This window comes from Empidonax traillii, unplaced genomic scaffold (genome assembly GCF_003031625.1).
Source record: "Empidonax traillii isolate 1590-97213 ecotype Southwest subspecies unplaced genomic scaffold, ASM303162v1 scaffold69:size3087049, whole genome shotgun sequence".
Classification (NCBI taxonomy): domain Eukaryota; kingdom Metazoa; phylum Chordata; class Aves; order Passeriformes; family Tyrannidae; genus Empidonax; species Empidonax traillii.
The window spans coordinates 1776992-1794823 of NW_020955262.1; the positions used below are offsets into that span (position 1 = coordinate 1776992).

A 17832-nucleotide genomic window follows, 5' to 3' on the forward strand; every position below is an offset into this window, starting at 1 on the left:
TTAGGTCTTAAAAGAGGAGATGTCGATTTACATCCCTTGTTTTACATCGCAGCGTGTTGTGCCTGAGCTTGCCTTTAGCGAAGGTAAGTCTGCCTTCATGGGGTCGGGCACTGGGGGCCATTCAACTCGCTGTGCAGGTGGGGAGGGGCCGGGGATGAGGCTGCTGGGAGGGGCCGGGTCGGGGCAGGGATGAGGCTGGCGGGAGTTGCCGGGAGGCGCCGGGGCCGGGCTGTGGTGGGGATGAAGCTGCTGGGAGATGGCGGGAGGCGCCGGGGCGGGGATGAAGCTGTGAGAGGTGCCGGGAGGCGCCGGGGCCGGGCTGGGGCGGGGATGAAGCTGTGAGAGGTGCCGGGAGGCGCCGTGGCGGGGCCGGAGTTGGGCGGGCCTGGGGCGGGCCCTGAGCTCGAGCCGTCCCCTCAGGGCCGGGGCGGCGCCTCCGCGGCCGCTGCTCCGCGGCCGTTCCCGGGCGGAGCGGCCGCCCCGGGGCCTGGGGAGCCGCAGGGCCGGGAGGAGCCGGGAGGAGCGCGGCTGCGGGGCGGCCCCGGGCCGGGTAAACACGTCGGGATTCCTGCGGCTCTTCAGGTACCGCGGGCGGGGCGGGCCCGGGGCCTGCGCCGTGTCCGGGCCCGGGCGAGGGGCGGGAGGGCCGCTCGTCTCGGCGGAGCGCGGTGTCGGTGCCGAGATAAAGGAGGTCAGGGCGGGAGGAGCGGCCGTGGCTCCGCTCCATGGGCCTGTCCGCGCCTCCAGCGCCGGCCTGTGCGGGGCCGGGGCCGGGCGGAGCCGCCCCGAAGGCACCGGGCCGTGGGTCCCGCCCGGGCAGGGCAGGGGTGTTCCTGCAGGGCTGGCCAGCCTTGATTTTTGTTCTGGGGGAGGGGCGTGCTGGACATTTTGTGGAAAAATAATGTGAAAGGTCAGCGAGCGGGAGTGCCTGCGGGGCAGTAATTCCCGAGGGACGAGCTGCTCTGCACCCTTTGGGAGCGGGAGCGCCGGGGGAGCGCGGTGTGTCGCTCCCGGAGAGGCGGGGGACAAAGGATGGAGCGGCACGGAGATGGTGTGGCCGTGCTCCGCTTAAAACAATGCTGCCAGCGGGAACTAAGCCAGAGTGATCTAAAAGGTGACCGACCAAAAGCTGAACTTTGCTCTATTAAAGTCGAAAATACATATCACTTTTCACACCCCCACACGTGGTAATGAAGTAAAACCTGTACGTGCTTTTACATGGTTGACTAAAGTCTCTCAAAGTCCACCCAAACGTGAAATGACATCAACTGAAACGCTACCTTTCCCTCTCCTTCAAAGAAAACAATATAAACATAGGTTACGAGGGATGGGAGCTCAGGGGAAATTCCACCTTTGTACCCGGGGACTGTCGACAGGCTCTGCTTATCTCTGGCCCTGTAGGGATGGATGCCTGTTGGGTAAGGCCCGAACACTCGGCCGTACCAAGTGCTTCCTCCGAAACTCAGAGAGCCAGCTTGTGTTTGTGATCGTGCTCTTAGCACTAGATAGTCAGCTCCCAGTGTCATGTGTTTGTTGACAGCTGTATTTTTGTGTCCGTGTGCTCCTGCACTGTATTTAGCACTAGCAATCCAACAGGAGCCTGTGTTTCTGTTGCTCAGTAAATAACACTGTTTTGCACCTGAGATGAATGAGGCTGGGCTTGTGATCTGGCCGCGAATCCTGGAGGAGTTCTGCATAGGTTTATTGTATTCAGCAACACTGAACTCCGTGTTACACCTGCTGATATCTGTGGTCAGTTGTATTGATCCAGTCATGTAGTACAGTTTATTTGTTGCATGTTATTGCTGACGATTTCCTTGGTGGAAAAAAAAAAAAAGGAAGTGAAGTTTAACCTGCTTAACTTGCTTAATGGAGAACTGAGTTTTTAAACAGCACCAGAGAATACTTCTTTTCTGTAAGATGGTTGCATTTTTTTTTTTCATACAGCATGTTACACCCTGACCTAAATATGTGAATTTCTTGTTACATTCAGGGATACAGGATGCTGTTTCCTCTGGTGTTGTGTGCAGTTATGCTGGTAGGGAGCGGTAAAGTTCAAGAAGATGAATGGATTGACCCCACGGATATGCTCAATTATGATGCAGCATCAGGAACAATGAGAAGACCTTACAAGGTAGAAAAAGAAAGGGTATATGAATATACACATGCCTCTCCCAAACTTCACATGGTGTTGAAAGATTGCTCTTAAATGGTGACAGTATATAGAATCATGATATTTTTAAGGTCTTATTATGTTGTATCTGAATCCATACACACGAAGGTCTTCTGTGGCCATGGTTAAAATTGCAAGGAAAAAAATAGTGATGTATGTTATTGTAGTTAGCTCAGGACCTTTTCCTGTTGAGTTTCTGTTGCACACTGATCCAGTCACAGCAACCAGGCTTTTTGTCTTTTCGCAGGTGGTGCTTGATTTATGCAGGTTGTGGCACCACGAGTTACTGCTCTGAGAAGTACTGGGTTGAGCAGCTCTTGCTAGTTTGTCAAGTATCGTATTAAATATCTTGAAAATCAAGTTCCTACCTGATAAAAGTTGGGGGAGTTAATGGTTGCATTTTATGTTAATTAATCAGTTTCACAGCAATATGGTAATAAAGCCCATTTCTTGTGTGAGAGTATTGTGAAAGTCACAAAGTGTTTTGTAATGCTGGGCATCAGTTTTCAGAAGGCAGATCAGAACAGGGGTTGAATGCTGTAATGTTAGAGATTCGTGAACATTTAGGAGAAGATGAATTAGGAAAAAAACTAGTTTTAACAAGGTGAATCATCTCTCAGTTGTCTTGTGTGAGGGATGGACCCTCCACAGATGCATGTTGTTAATCTGATACGTATGTGCACACGTGGCACTGTAAACTATGGTTGGTTGCGTGGACGCCTTTGATTTTTGTCATTATTCAGCTTTCAAGTTTGAATGATACCATTTAAACACATTTTCTGAAATTAAAAAATGCAGACTGCATTATTTCTCTCCACAGCATTCCTCTTCAGCCACCTCCTGCCTCAAATCCACCTGATAGTCATTAGCATACCTAAAATTCAGCAGCAAGCTTTGGAGTCTTTAATCTTGGAGCCCTCCTGCTCCAGCTTTTGTAAAAAGAATAGTGGTTTTACTGTTGTCTCCCACAAAAATAGAACTTCTCATCTTAAAGGAGAAAAATGCCTGCTTTGGGTTAATCCATCTTTTGAGGATTTCTCTTCTGCCCTGCAGTGAGTTTTTAGGCAGGCAGGCTGTGGGGGCTGTCCAAGTCCTCAGGACCTACCTTGGTTTCAGCATGAGTTCAGTGATTTGTGCACTGCTGTGCTTCCTTCTGGAGACTTCCCTCAACTTGCACCCCTGGTTGTGTAGAAGCAGCACTTCTAAAACCAGGTCTGAGTAATGAACAGAAAACATGGAGTGTTCTGGAGCAGAGAGGGAATGTGAAAGCAAAGGCATGCATCCCGGAATGGGGGGGTTGTGTTTACTTGCAGTCTGGCTGGCTGCGTGGCCAGCTGGGCTGGGAATTTGTCTGGCTGGAAGCTGCCCCTTTGCTTGCTGAGTCAGTTTTTAGCCAGTCCAGTTATCTAATCTGATGCTCTGTGTGGCTCACCAACACTTAAAGGAGGGGAAAGGGCAAGCGGGGGAGGACAGGCCTCACCTTTTGAAGGCAGCAGGTATGTACATAAACTCTAGCTGGAGCCTAAAATAACAGCAGAGAGGCAGCTGGAATATCACTGGGAGAGTGTTAGCAGAAAAGATCACTCAGATTTTAGCTTCTTTGCTCCTTTTTAAGGCATCTGACTATAGAATTGTAACAGGGCAAGTTTGATCAAATTATCAGATTCTAAAAATTCCTTCTGTAATTTTAGGCAAACTATCACGACTCTGAGGATAAGACTGCGGATACAGTTAGTACTGAAATCTCACCGAGTTGTTCCAGGACAATAGATGCCTTGCAACAGAAGGTTTGTTACAGAACTCCCAAATATTTTCCAGTCTTTAATAGTTTGTGCTTTCTGACAATGCCTTTTCTCGCTAGTACAGAACAGGTGCATTGCTGGCATAATTTATGAGAGATTATGCTTTATGTAGGGGGAACCTCTTTATTCAGAGGAGAGACTGGAAGTGGTCTGAATTCAATTCCAAATTGTTGCTCTCCTTCCAAGGTCTGTTTCTTAAAATATTTTATGTCACACCATGCTGCCAAAAGCCAAGGAACCTGTCCTGTTGTTTTCAAGTTGTTCAGTACTGGCCAGTCCCATGGAAAGCAGCATCTTCAGTAACTGCATAAGCTTTTTATCTGGCATACCAATCACAGGATCATTGCTAAACCAAAGAAATGTGCCCTGTTGATCCTGAGTTTAATGTGTTGATAGGGAGTATTTTTCTCCTATGAGTGAACTGGTCTGAGCAAAGGTAATAAAGGTGTATTTTGCACGATTGCAGATTGCAGAATGTGAGAAGAGGAATGCCAAGTCACAGGAAAGCCGGAGCTTTTATATTTTTAGGCGATACTTGAATAAGATTTTAAATGAAGCTGGAAAACTTGGCCTTGTAAGTATTTGAACAGTCATTTAAAAAAATTATTTAGAATTCATATTACTACTTTATGTGGTTTTCATAGTTATTGAGTACTGATTAATTATTTTGGCATACTTTAAATTAAAATGAAGGGAACTGAATGGCATTGGAAAAGGTGATAGAAGTCTGTGCATCCAGTACTGCTCAGGAGGCACAGCTGCCATTTGATATGAGAAGCATCCAGAGGAAGGCTTTTGAATTCTGTGTATCTAAAGATCTGTTGCTGGGATGCAGCTATAGGAGTACCTTGTTCAGCTCACATTAATGGTTGTTAAACTGGAGTGGCTGCATGGTACTTAGCTGTTGGATGGGCTCTTTATTGTCTTTGGAGATTTTTATTTCTATTCAGAGGTAGAAGAATTTTTAGTAATAAGCAAAATTAATATTTAATAAAGAACATTATATTTAGCAACGCAAAATTACTTATTTCAGTATTTAATAGCTTCTGTCTGTATTATCCAGCTGTGATCAGGGCACACATAGCATGTATGTCATTATTTCTTGTTAATGAGCTGTGGTTCTAAAGTTTTAATAACAGGTGAGATAATCCATTTCTGTTAGTTTACTGCTGTAGAATTGAAGGAGTTGAACTCGAGTATCATCTAGTTTAGAAGAATGAACAGAAAGGATACAGAATCATACTTTTGTCCTGTGTTTTCATCCTGCAGTCTGTTTCAAAAAGGTTCTGGTACAGCATGAAGGGTATAAAATCAGGTTTTTGCCTAGGCATGCACTTCTGTTTCCAAAGAAGCAGCTTGTGACATTGCTGTGCTTTGCCTTTAATTCAGCCTGAGGAAAATGTGGGCCAAGTCCACTACGACGCCGAGATCATCCTTACAAAGCAGACGTATTTGGAGATCCTCAGGTTCCTCAATGAGGAAACCTGGCAACCAGGTGCCATGGATGATGCACTCAGTGATATTTTGATCAATTTTAAGCACCACGATTATCAAGCTTGGCACTGGAGATTTGAAGACACTTTTGGAATTGACCTATATAATTTGTTTATGGTAAGAGAATAAAGGGGGTTTGTTGGTTTTAATTGCTGTTTTCTCCAGTTTCTCTGGTCAGGTCTAGTCAGCGAATATAACTATCTTAACTCCACATGTAAAGCAGTTCTTTCCATCACACTTTCAGTGAGTCATGGGGTTTTTTTCATTGAAGGAAGGGAGGATGTATTCATTTTAATGGGGATGTATTAATTTTAAGTAAGAATTCAAGTATTTTATTCCTGTGGTCATCTTTTCTTATTGTAGCTTTGTGGGTTTTTTTTCTGTTATGCTTCTTTTTCTCTTGTCTTTTATATCTATGCTGCCTGACTCATTAGGCTCTAGCACTTCCTTATCACTAGAACTGACACTTCGTGCATTCCAGATTTTCTAGGTTTGTCTCTTGTTCAGGTAGATGCTGAAGTTGTTGACTTCTGCAGGAGGTGGAATATATTTATATTGAGACAAGTATATATTTGAACTCTTATAGGTCAGAGGCTCTTGCGAATTTTATGGAAAAAAATTGTGTAGTGTTGGAGAGGAGAGCATGACTATGGAATTATAAAGTGCTAAGATGAGGATCTCTGATAAGCTGAAGCTCTCTGAATAAATCTTTACAGTTCAGAATATGCTGATGTTTTATGCTGACATAATCTGGAAAGGAGCCTGTCTAGATTTGAGGAGTCCATGGAAGCCAAATCCCAAAGCAAGCTGTCAGCAGCATAACCTCAGTGCTGGGGGTCCTCAGATGGAAGGATTCTGTAAGGGACTTCTCTAAAGTCTGGCAGCTGCTCCCCAAACTGTACCTTTGTCTCTTAACCAAAGTGCAGGACTTGGCAGCAGTTGTTTTGCTCAAGCAGTGAATGACACCAACCTTATAATTTAAAAGTGTGGTGGGTAATGTGATAAACATCATAAGGAGGAAATAACTAAATATCACAAGAAAAAAAAGAGCAACTGCAGTGTAGGACTAGTTTGTTCATGTGTACTGGCAGTAAGCTTGGCAAATTCCAAATCTGGATCATAATTTTTTCTTCTTTTCTTTTTCAGCTGCTCTTGTGCTTAGCATGCATTGTAACTGTAATAGCTACAGAGCTCTGGACACGGATTCTTTTGTTTGTTCAGCTAAAGCGTCTTTTATTGATAAGTTTTTTCATCAGTTTTGCATGGAATTGGCTTTATTTGTATAAGGTAAGTTCTGTAATCTTCATGTCTTTTAGGCTTAAAATTTTAGAGTTATGAGGGAGTTAAGGTTATTTAGTGCCTTTAGTTAGTTTACATAGAGCTTTTAATTAACCACAAAATAAATAAAGGGATTAACATTCTGTTTTGCATGCTGATGGGTGTGTTAGGCTTAAAGAACAAAAGAAACTCCAAGGACTTACTTTATCCTTCAGCAGAGGTGCACAAAATTCATAGAGTACTAGAATTCTAATTTCACTGTATGGGCAAGACAGATGTGACCTCTGACTAAAGCAGCTTGGTAGGAGTTATATGAAAATAAATATATTGTGAGGAGTTTTTTCTTTCTGAAGGTTCCCTGTGTTTGAATTGCCAAAGGACTAAACTCCAGTATTCAAAGATACGAGTTCAAGGCAAAAATATCAGGCTCCATTTGGAGGATAACTCAGAGGTAGCCGTCATCATGGGTGTTGTCCATTCCCAGGAGGTTCTTAGAGTTAAACTCCATTAAATTGTTTGGTTAGCAAACTTTTCCTATTATATATTTACACAGGGAGTTACCGTTACGGGGGGTGTAGTGGGGGAATTATCGACATGGAGAATTATCCAGGCTGGCTAAGAGCACACAGGGATAGCCGAGGTGCAGGGATGCAGGGTCTGTTGGTCTCACAAGTCCTTGTGTTCCCCTCAGAAGGCCTTTGCGCAGCATCAAGCAGAAATTGCGAAAATGGGGCAGTTTGATAACATCTGTGCCGAGAAGTTGGACTGGCGGGAAAGTCTTTTTGGTAACTTCTTGTTTTGTTATTTTGTAATGGTATTTAAGATCACAAAATATTAACTAATAGTATCCAAGAATAGTCACATACCTTCATGAGTAATACACTGAATTTTCTTCAATACATGATTATGTGGTTTTACCATTTTTCCATTCCATTAGACTTTTCTAGGCCTTTGGAGGAGAGCTGATCCCAAAACTGTACTTGGAGCATGTCATGGTGTTGCTTCTTTTTCTTTTAACTTACCCATGAATGTTTCCCCAGCTCCCCTCCCCATAACCATTCAGTGCCATTTACCAAAGACAGGTGGGCAGAGCTCATGAAAAGGGTTTTTTTCTTTTCACCTGCCAGACCTGTGAGTACAATGGACTTGAGGAATTAGATCTGTTACTGCTTACTTAAGTGTTACTGTTTTACAGAGAAAGCTGATTATTTTTAATTAACTGTTATTAGTATCCAGTGCTATAGCTGGTGGCAACTCTTAAGGACTGCTTGGTATGGTCTTCCCTTTGTAATTTATTGACTCTGATTATTCTGTTTATGACAAATTTCAATGATTCATGTTCTGACTGCAGTAAAACCAAACTACAGAAACATTGGTGTCGTAAATGACTTGTTTATAATGTAAAATTTCCCTTAAGAAGTGAGACTTTCTGCTCGTGAATAAAATAGACCCTTCAAATCTAGCAAGCAAAACAGATGATTTTAATCTCATCTTCAGACTGGCAGATGAGTAATAACAGTGGGAATGGCACTGTTTCAGTAACTGTGGACACATTGTGCTAGATAATGGTTCTCACAGATGAGACTTTTTCCTCTGAGGCTTCCAGGGAATAAGTTCATCAAATAAAGAGAACTTTCTTGACTCTGCATGGGAGAACTTCAGGTTCTTTTTTCCTTCTAGCCTTCCCTCTCCTTCCTGCATCCCCATGACTGGATAAATTACACTGCCAAGCTGATCTCAGAATTGTAAAAATAAACCTGAGCTTTGAACCGCATCTAGAAGAGTTCTCTTCCATCTCTAATTGAAATGTCATTTTGTCTTTTACTGCTGTGACATAAAATATACTTCTGAGAAGTTATAAAACTATGTCTCTGCTTTGACAGAATGGCTTAGAAGTACCTGGACGTTACAGGACGATCCCTGTCAGAAGTACTATGAAACTCTACTTGTAAATCCTATTTTGCTGGTTCCACCAACAAAGGTACACGCCAAGTCCAAAGGGACTGTTCTTCTTGATGTTTGTTGTTTGTGTGACAACACTGGGTTTCTATTTGTATTTTCCTAGGCCTTGGCAGTTACTTTCACCAACTTTGTAACTGAGCCTTTGAAGCACGTAGGACAAGGTATTGGTGAATTCATCAAAGCACTAATGAAGGAGATTCCGTTCATTCTGCAGATCCCAGTACTAATTATGATGGCTCTGGCTGTCCTGGTTTGTATACATTTATCCTATGTTTAAGAGCTCAGTTTATTTTTTATATATTATTTTTATTTATATTTAAGTATTATCTATTATTTATTTGTTATTTTTACTTAGCACAGATGAAGTTACTTCTACAAGGCAAGTTTTTCTTGACCAAGACTTCATAGTACAGTTGGTTTAGCAATTCAAATAGCCAAGTTTGCATTCAAAACACAACTCCTCCCCTCTCCCCAGGTAGGATAAAATAGCATTAAACTGCTTAAAATCTTAGACTCTATGACAGTTTATTGCAGCTTCGTTCCCATTTCTGCTTTGTGTCATTACACAGTGATGCATATAATTGGCATTTTGTACACGTAAGCATTGAGTTAAAACTTCAACATCTTTAATGTAGCACCAGCAATGAACTGCACCCAGTCTGGCAGTTCCTGCAGGGTGGTCAGACTACAGAAGGCTTGAATTTTCCTGCAGCCCTTCTGATCACCTGAGCTTTTCTTTCAGGGTCTTGTAGATGCCTGACTTTGATATCTGTGTGAGGACCATAGGCTGCAGTATGTGGTGTGTTGTTCAGTTTGGTTTTTTCCCTCCCCCAGGCTTTTTGCTACGGTGCAGGATCATCAGTGTCTGCATTAAGGTACTTGGCAGCATCTTCTCAGAGAAGTCTTCCTCCACCTGACGGTCCACGGGAGCAGATCGGCTTTGGGCAGTACGAGGGGAGGCAGCCAGAGGACTATTACCTACAGCAGCGCCCGTATGTGTACAGAGGACACCAGGACAGAGGAGATGCCTCTGTGAGACCTCCCCTCACCGTGAGGGCAGGGAATGGCAGCAGGAATCCCGACACGGCACATTCCAGCGATGAGCCGGATGCACACGGACAGGACTCTCCCAAGCCAGAACCTAATGTAAGTCCTGGTGCTCTTTGAGCTGGGATTCAACTGGACAGATTTCAATGTCACCTGATAAACAACAAGCTTAACCCAAATCCTGGGGAGACAGGAGTTAAGGAAGTGCATGTTTCCTGATAGAGCAGTTTGGTAGAGCTGTCTTGGACATGTTTCTTTCTGGAAAATTACTTGGCAGGAAACTACTGAATTAAAACTCCATATAGTACAAACTTTAGTTTTGAGAGGTCGGTACTTATGTCAGCCTGGGCATTGATGATTACCCCCGGGAGAAGCGGGGGGAAAAATGCTGACTTTTGTGTAAACTACAGAAAATTCAAAACAGATTTATACCCTACATTGTGCTTATTTACATGCTCTGTTTCCCCAGGGAAAAAACTACTCATGCTTTGGGTGAGCTCTGCCCCTTGAGCTGAGATGCCCTTAAAGCAACAGATGCTGTCACTTTAGATTAATTAATAATTATTAGGGGTATTTTTACAGAATAGGTTGTACGCCGACTCTGAAGTTCATAGACTGGAAACTCTCAAAGCTGAAAACCGTACTGAGGAACCTGCAGTTGAGCAGCAGAAACAGGAGACAGGCAAAGCAGAGCGAGAGGCTGGAGAAAACTGTGATCCCAGTAAAAACCTGGAGGGGAAAAGCTCTGCAATGGAACAAAGAGAAGAGAAGGAAAAGAGCATTTTACGCGACTCCCAGGAAGGAGACTAAGGAAGGCCCGAGCTCAGCTGTGAGTGTGGTCTAATCTTGAGTTGTCATGTCCTTGTTAATTCTGCTCTAGTTCTCAAGTGTCACAAAGAGAACATCAGTAAGCTGGAAGGTGGGGTTGTAAAATGTGTGAGAGGGAGCATAGGTACTGCGTCTGGAATTGGAAATAAATGTGTTAATACACATTTAAGTGGCCAAGAAAACAGGCTTGTGGGGTGTGGCTACTTGTTGGAAATTAGGTTTGTGTAATAAGGTTTGGGTAAAATCAGATTCTCAGTGGGGGGGAAGCACGGATACTCTGATGTAGCAAACACAAGCCTTGCCAGGTAACTGTCCAAAACCCTCTAGGAAGTCACTGATACTCCTGTAATTCACGTAATACTCATCCCAGCTCAGATAGACATCTCAGGTCTGTCTTTGGGTTTATAGTCTTTAAAATCAGTTGGCTGCTTGTCAGCTCAGTTTTAGGACAACCTATTGATTTTCTCCTAGTTTAATGATTTGCAGAGTGAGAAGCTGATGTGTCAGATGGGTTTTAGGGCAATTCAAAGCTGAACAGGGAATAGGAAGCACTGAGTAAAAGCATCAAAGCTCAGGATGATAAACTGATTAGTGATTTTTTTTTTTTTGAAGAACATTCTGACATTTCTCCTTATAAGCAGAGGGACAAGTTTTAGTTTTAAGTAGGATTCTGATTTCAGTGCCAGAAAAAGCTGCAAGAGAATATCTATAAATCTTTCAGTAATTGTAAAATAGTTTCTCTCTGAAGCTAAAATTAACTGTAAGTTCTTCTCTATGGGTATATTATAATACTTCAGTAAAAACAGGACATCATTTATAAATACCCAGAGTGAACAGTTTGCCACCTTTGGTGTTAAAATCAGTGGCTTCTAACTCAAGATACCTGCAGTTAACACCAGGCACAGCCCTCAGCGTTCCCCAGAACTGCCTCGGGATCGGGATCTACGGCAGGGAAAAGGAAGGTATCGGCTGTTCCCCAGAACTATCCCAGCACAGCACATCCTTAGCAGGAGCAGAAGGAGCTGAGGTCAGGTAATAAGCAGCCTATGGGCATTTACAGCCTGTGACATCTGAAATGCAGGAATTACACTGTGTCCCTGGGAGTTGGTGCCAAGTGCCCACCACCGCTGTGCTTCCCTGGTGCCTGGACATGTACCCACACCAGCTGCAGAGCATGAACAGCTGTTTCTTGAAAATAAGTACTTTGTAAAAACTTCTCCTGATAGTAAAACTGTGCTAATATAGGAAACACTTAACTAAATATTACCAAAAAAACCCATCATGTTTTGAAAAAAACTATTTTTTATTAAACAGAATTAAAACCAGGGTTTAATTTTTTTTAATATAAATGATTGTTTCTTCCAAACTCTGTTTCTGCAAAGACAGACTAACTCCTGAAGCTATTTCTTGATTTTTTATTTTTTAAAAAAAGTATAAAAGAAAATGGGACCTTTTTTTCAGGAGGTACAAAGCAGGGGGGGAAAATCAAGTTTTCTTTAAAAACAACATAAAAAATTTAGGTCTTACACTAGATTGAGACAGTAGTAGAATCCACATATGAGCACTGATAAACATTGACAGAGAAAAAAACATTATTAATGTTGATAGGCTAGAGCCAGTTAAGAGGGAGAGACAGTGATGGCATCTCAGACACTGCTATAAAAGCAGCTGCCATAAGCAGGGGCAGCTCTATAACTACTGATCCCACGTTGATGCTGCTGCTATTTCTATGGAAAATCATTAGAAAGGAGACAAAACTATTCACTGCAGTCATCTTTAAAAAGGCAAGTATGCTTTTCCAGCAAACAAAAATGATACCTAAGATGCTGCTGTACAGTACATTCCTCTGTGTGTGTCTTCAGCTAGAATTCGGTGCCTTTATAGCTGAGGGTAAATGGACTCTCTGTTCATCCATTCTCTTAGCTTGTGATCGTAAAATGAGGCTGAAAAAATCCTCATCTGGTACAGTGGATCCTTTTGCAGATGCTGGAGGAGCACATCTTTGATCATCCAGTCTGGAACCCTGCAGACAGACCAAGAGATAAAGCTGCATATTTACAGGAACAGATATAATAAATGAACAATTTAAGTGAAAAAACTACTAAAAGCTTTTGTTTTCAGAGTTAAAGCTCTTACAGAGATTTAATTTGTAAGTTTTGTTTCAAGCCAAAGTTGTTAAATGAAGTTACTAAGAATGCAAGTTAAGCTCTGAAAATACCCCCCAAGTGTCATATCACAGAATGAGATTTAAGTGTCCTTTGTCCAGAAGAAGAATTTTAGCATTAGTATGGATTATTTCTAGTCTCATATACCAGAAAATATGGTTGTCTTCCTTTCCCTGTACAGGGAGTAAAAAATGAATCTGAATTTTGTATTTTGAGATGCTTATTTAATTAAATTCTTTTTGATCTAACTGGTATATATACCAGTTATATACATATATATATATATACTCTAATTGACAATCAGCCACCTCACCCACATATTGCTATGAACTATCATTCACACTAAACATAATGGGAATGATGACCACTGTTATCACCAAAACTTGAATACTAAATTCTTCCATTTCATTTCATAGATTCCTGGTATATCAGGTGCCTTACACTTCAAACCATTTTAATACTCATTTTAATATCCTCACTTATTTTCCTTCACTTTTTAAGAATTTTTCCTAGAAATAGTTACCACAGCATACATTTTTGTTACTTGACACAGTTACCATGGTATATAGACCAAAATTATGCTTACTAGACACTGGATAATTTAAAAAAAAATCAAGAAACAGAAATTGTAAAAGAACCCCAAAACTTGGGAAAAAAAATCCTAATGTTTGTTACATTCTTTCTTATCTGCTGAATCAATATGTATCTTAAATCACAAGAGGCTCAATAGCAGGAGGCACAAACCATATTCGCAGAGACTCAGCAGCTGAGGGACTGACCTGGCATTTTATCAGTATATCAAAGAAGTCGTCATCCAGCTCCCTGTTGTTGCTGCTGCTGCTGCCCACGAGGTGCCCCAGCACGGCCTGCCTGTCACGCTGGGGGAGGCGCAGCCCGGGCAGGTTGCTCAGACTGGCGCGCTGGTCGTCGAGCCGGCGGCTCTGCGAGCTTGCCAGCAGGTCCAGGAACTCATCTGTGTGTGGGGACACCACAGAAGTGGAAAAGGCTGGGGAGCAGGAAGAAAACAAGTTAGCCCAGAAATATGTTCCTTTCTGTAGTGAGTCGTGCATGCAAATATGTTTGGAAAATGGTATTTGGCAGAAACTCAAGTCAGATACAGATTTTACTTCAAAAAAAAATTACATTTTCGCATTGTTTTAGGTGGAGTAGAGGATTTTGCCACTGAAGCAGCTGGGAGTCTGTTCTTCTCCTGGAAGCAGCACCTCTGGTCGTCCATTCTGTTACTCTGGAATCGACTCAGCAGATCAAAGAACCCTTCATCTGCCATGGTCTCTCGACTGCTTTTCTGAAAAGGAGAAAAGATTTAGGGGTATTTTGAACTTGAGAGTACCTAAAGCTGGGACAACTGCATCAGAGTTTAGTCCAGTCCTGTTTCATATTTGCGTATCTGAAATCAATTAAAATCAATTTTTTTAGTCATCCCTTTCTGTAGACAGAGGTTTATCAGAAGAGGAGATATAACAATATGGCAGCGTTTTTGGAGGGTAAAATATATTAGAAACATTTCATTCTCTCAAGTGGAAAGAAACAGTGCTTTGATCATGGCACAGCTGGAGTTATTCCTCCTCAGCCATTAATCCACCGAAAACCCAAATGCCCATGAGAGAAGAAAAGCAACAAGAACAGCAATGAACAGTTTCCATTGTCTCCTCAGGTCTATGATCAAATGCTGTTTATTTTTAACTGAGTTCTGTCAAGAGTGCAATAATCTAAAATGTCCAAAATATCTCCCACTGCCTGAATCAGAAAAACTAGATTTTGTGAAGTTTAGAGAAGCAGTGTCTAGAAGAGACTTAGAAATAAAGTATGTGAGCAAGCTGAGCTCTAACTTTGTAAAATCCATGAGGAATACAATGGTTTCAGTGATAGGAGAAGCTTAAAGCTGGCACCACCCGTGAGACAGCTGTAGAATGGCAGATTGTGCACGTTTACAGAGCCACAGTGCTTAAATGAAGTTAAAGTGAAATGGAGAGTTGCAGGACTGTGTTTTCCAGAGTTCTGATCAGACAAAGATGAGTAAAGGTGATGATCTCCACAGCTCACCAGACCTACCCTCTGGGAGTTGGGAAGTCGATGATCAATAGCATTACTGGCATCCTGCAAAACTTTGGAAGTGGTGCTGGTTTTGTACTTTTTGCCTTTTAGTCGATTTACAAAATGCAGTTTTGCTGAAGGTTTGGCAACCAGTGGTTTCTGTTTAGCAAGAATCTCACTGTTCCAGTTCTGAACCTAAGAAAACAAGAGTCACGAAGTTAAGCCTTCAGATTGTAATTACCTGTACTGTTACCTCTTTATTGCTGCTGCTTTTCTTCCCCAAAATGAAGCAGCTTTATTTTGTTCATCCAACCACAGGGATGTTAAAACTTTGGGTTTGGTTCTGTTACTTGACCTGGGATCAGTGAGCTGGTGTTGGCTGGGGCAGGTTAGTGCTGTTACTGCTCAGTCTGAGAAGTGAACTGTTGTGTGACACCTGATGGATTAAATGTGATCAAATAGTGTATTTAATGAAACACACTGAAGTTGTCCTTGCTGACTGCAGTGCAGGAAAAGCAGTTATAACGTAAATGCTGAACTGCAGACACAGCTGGTATTTCCCACCTGACATTCCTAAGGCTGGAAAGAAAAAAAGGAAAAGCCCCCACATTACAAAGTGTTGGAGTAAAACAAACCCTTATACAAACCCAGATACTCAACAAGCCTTCCCTGAAGTCCTTCATATAAACAAACTTCTCAGTAAAGATTGAAAAAGAAGAGGGAGAACAATGCCAGCACAAGAGCAAACAGGAATGACCATCTTGTTTCATTAATGATCAGAATGGAGAGCTTTGTCAACCTGTCAGATTTTCCCTAAAATATCTTCTAAAATAAATAGAATTATCCACAACTGACAGACTCTTATAACTGAATAAAAACAAAACAAAACCTTTTCTTTCTTGATTAAACATCACAAAGCGTGAACACAGTCACAAATCTTCCAGCAACAGTGCCTACCCCAGTGGATTGCCTTTTCAAGGCTTCCTGAGCACCAGCACACAGAGTGTGACTCCAAGAAGATGGCATCCTGTCCAGTGACACCCTAGTGCTCCTGTCATGCTTTGTTCTAGATACCAGAGACATGCATGGAATGAATTTTCAGAATCTACTCACTAAGGACCTTGAAAAAAGTCCTTTATGAAGTGCTAAAGTGCAATAGTAGATTAAATACAAAAATCTACAGGAACCACTATATTTAAGGCACAGACTATCAGAGGATAAACATTTTTAAAAAGTGATCCCAGATAAAGAGATTCAGAGAGTAAGAAAACACAGCTGATGGTGGCCAAGAGCTTAGAGGTTCCCTGCAGAGGCCTCACCCTGGACTAAGCATAGTCATTCTCAAACACTACTCAGAGATTTGTGAGCATCAGCACTGACTTCAGCTGGACCCACTGTCCACACACTTTGAGATTTTACTGCCTGTTTGATCAACTGATGACAGGCTTTGCCTCACTTGAAGAGAAGGGAATTAGATATCCCAGTGGGGAGGGAAAAATATCCATTTCAGTCTGCCACTGGAGTCATTCATGTAGAACTGCCAGCCCACTACTGAAAGAACTGAAGGAAAGCTCTCATAGAGTGACACAAGGATTTTAATCAGGGACTCCTTCAAGAGATTACTCTGGGCCTGGGGGGAAGTTGCTTTGCCTATCTGTGACTCAGGTGCAGCATTTCTGCAATAGCATCCTTACTCAAGATGGATATTGAAGCTCCTGATGGCTTGCAAGTTGGTTGAAATCCCAAAAGGAAAAAACCCACATATTTTAAGTGCCTATAAAATGACTGCAGCCAAAGAAAAAACGTTCAGAACAGCTGAACTAAAGCTTAGAAATTTTACTCTGAATCACTTTCATGCTGCAACCTCAAACCATCTCTATAAAGATATGAAAGGAACTCCTTTGATGCACCTGCAGGACCCCATTCTTTCTCATTTGTGCAGTGAATAAAGCAAGCCTCCCACAAGCCATTACAGCCATTATCTGTGTCACACGCTCCACACCCACACACAAAACTATTATTTGTTAGTATGGTTAGACCTGCTGTTGTGTAACTCCTCAGATCAACTACATGAAAAGGGGAGGCACGTGGCACATCAGCAAACCCTTAGCAATGTTTCACTGCAATGTGAGCAGCAGAACAGAAGCAAAGTGCCAACCTTTTCTGGGGTTAATTTCATCAGTTCCATGTTCTCCATGCTGTGACGGCGTCCTACTCTCGGTCTGGTACCTTCAAGAGAGAACCAAGTTCATCTTTTTATCATCAAAATTTATGGTGATCTATCATCAGAGCTGTGGCTGTACTCGTCTAAGGTCCAAGGCACAGCAATTCTGACTTCCAAACCAGTGCAGTTAAATATATCAGCAGAGAATAACTAACCATTAGTAAAAGCAGCCTACACAACCCCCCCAAATCTAAGCTACCTAAGTTGCTTTCGCAGGACATGAAAGAAGGACTGTGGATCTTTGAACAGAGGAACAGCAAATGCACTGGGTTCTGTTGTAACTCCAGTGTTGCTAAGATGGAAGGAAAAGATGGGATCTGATAGCAAGTAGATACATCTCCCACATTAAAAAAAGGGGGGAAGACACACAATTAGAAACACCATGTGAAGAAACTAAGCAGTAACCAGTGATTCACAATGGAAATCCTCCAGAAAAGGAGGTGCTGAAGGATCCAATACTGCAAAAACAACTGTGGGGGAGAAAACCAAGCAAACTGCACACCAATGTGGTCAGTAAAGAACACAACACTCTTTCTGAAGTCTTTGTTCGAAAGTGTTGGAGAAAGAGGCACGTACCATTGAAACTGTTCTCTACCACATGGCTCTCCGACATCATGGAGTTGTTTGTACTGTAGCTTAATCCAAGAACCATCTGAAGATCCGAGAGATTAAGTCTGGCTGTGAGTTCTCCACTTCTGTCTCCTACCTTCAAGTAAACAAAATAAGCAGTTATATTACCTTAACATGTACACACATGAAAGTATAAAGCAGTGCTTGTCCCCCAGATTTCTGAGAGAAAAAGGT

General features: G+C 42.4%; 2 protein-coding genes across 3 annotated transcripts in view; one reads left to right on the forward strand and one right to left on the reverse strand.

Moving 5' to 3' along the window:
• The first annotated feature begins 451 nt into the window (after window positions 1-451).
• Window positions 452-14189, forward strand: CLCC1 (chloride channel CLIC like 1). 2 transcript variants are annotated; one of them, XM_027880433.1, is made up of 12 exons: window positions 452-582; window positions 1994-2134; window positions 3865-3960; window positions 4442-4549; window positions 5365-5586; window positions 6616-6756; window positions 7439-7532; window positions 8631-8728; window positions 8813-8959; window positions 9544-9855; window positions 10339-10585; window positions 13911-14189. In XM_027880433.1, exons 2-11 carry the CDS (start codon window positions 2003-2005, stop codon window positions 10564-10566), a joined length of 1578 nt encoding a protein of 525 aa, XP_027736234.1. In that variant the 5' UTR covers window positions 452-582; window positions 1994-2002; the 3' UTR covers window positions 10567-10585; window positions 13911-14189. The 2 variants fall into 2 exon arrangements, with proteins under 2 accessions (XP_027736234.1, XP_027736233.1); XM_027880432.1 differs by lacking the exon at window positions 13911-14189 and having other exon boundaries at window positions 473-582; window positions 10344-10439.
• Window positions 11986-17832, reverse strand: part of GPSM2 (G protein signaling modulator 2) — a 35603-nt gene continuing 29756 nt past the window's right edge. Inside the window, exons 10-15 of the mRNA XM_027880434.1 lie at window positions 17605-17734; window positions 16963-17033; window positions 14823-14999; window positions 13893-14055; window positions 13529-13755; window positions 11986-12607 (exon numbers count right to left, since the gene is read on the reverse strand). Coding sequence (XP_027736235.1) covers window positions 12443-12607; window positions 13529-13755; window positions 13893-14055; window positions 14823-14999; window positions 16963-17033; window positions 17605-17734 — 933 coding nt within the window. The 3' untranslated portion in view covers window positions 11986-12442. The remainder of the gene's footprint in view (window positions 12608-13528; window positions 13756-13892; window positions 14056-14822; window positions 15000-16962; window positions 17034-17604; window positions 17735-17832) is intronic.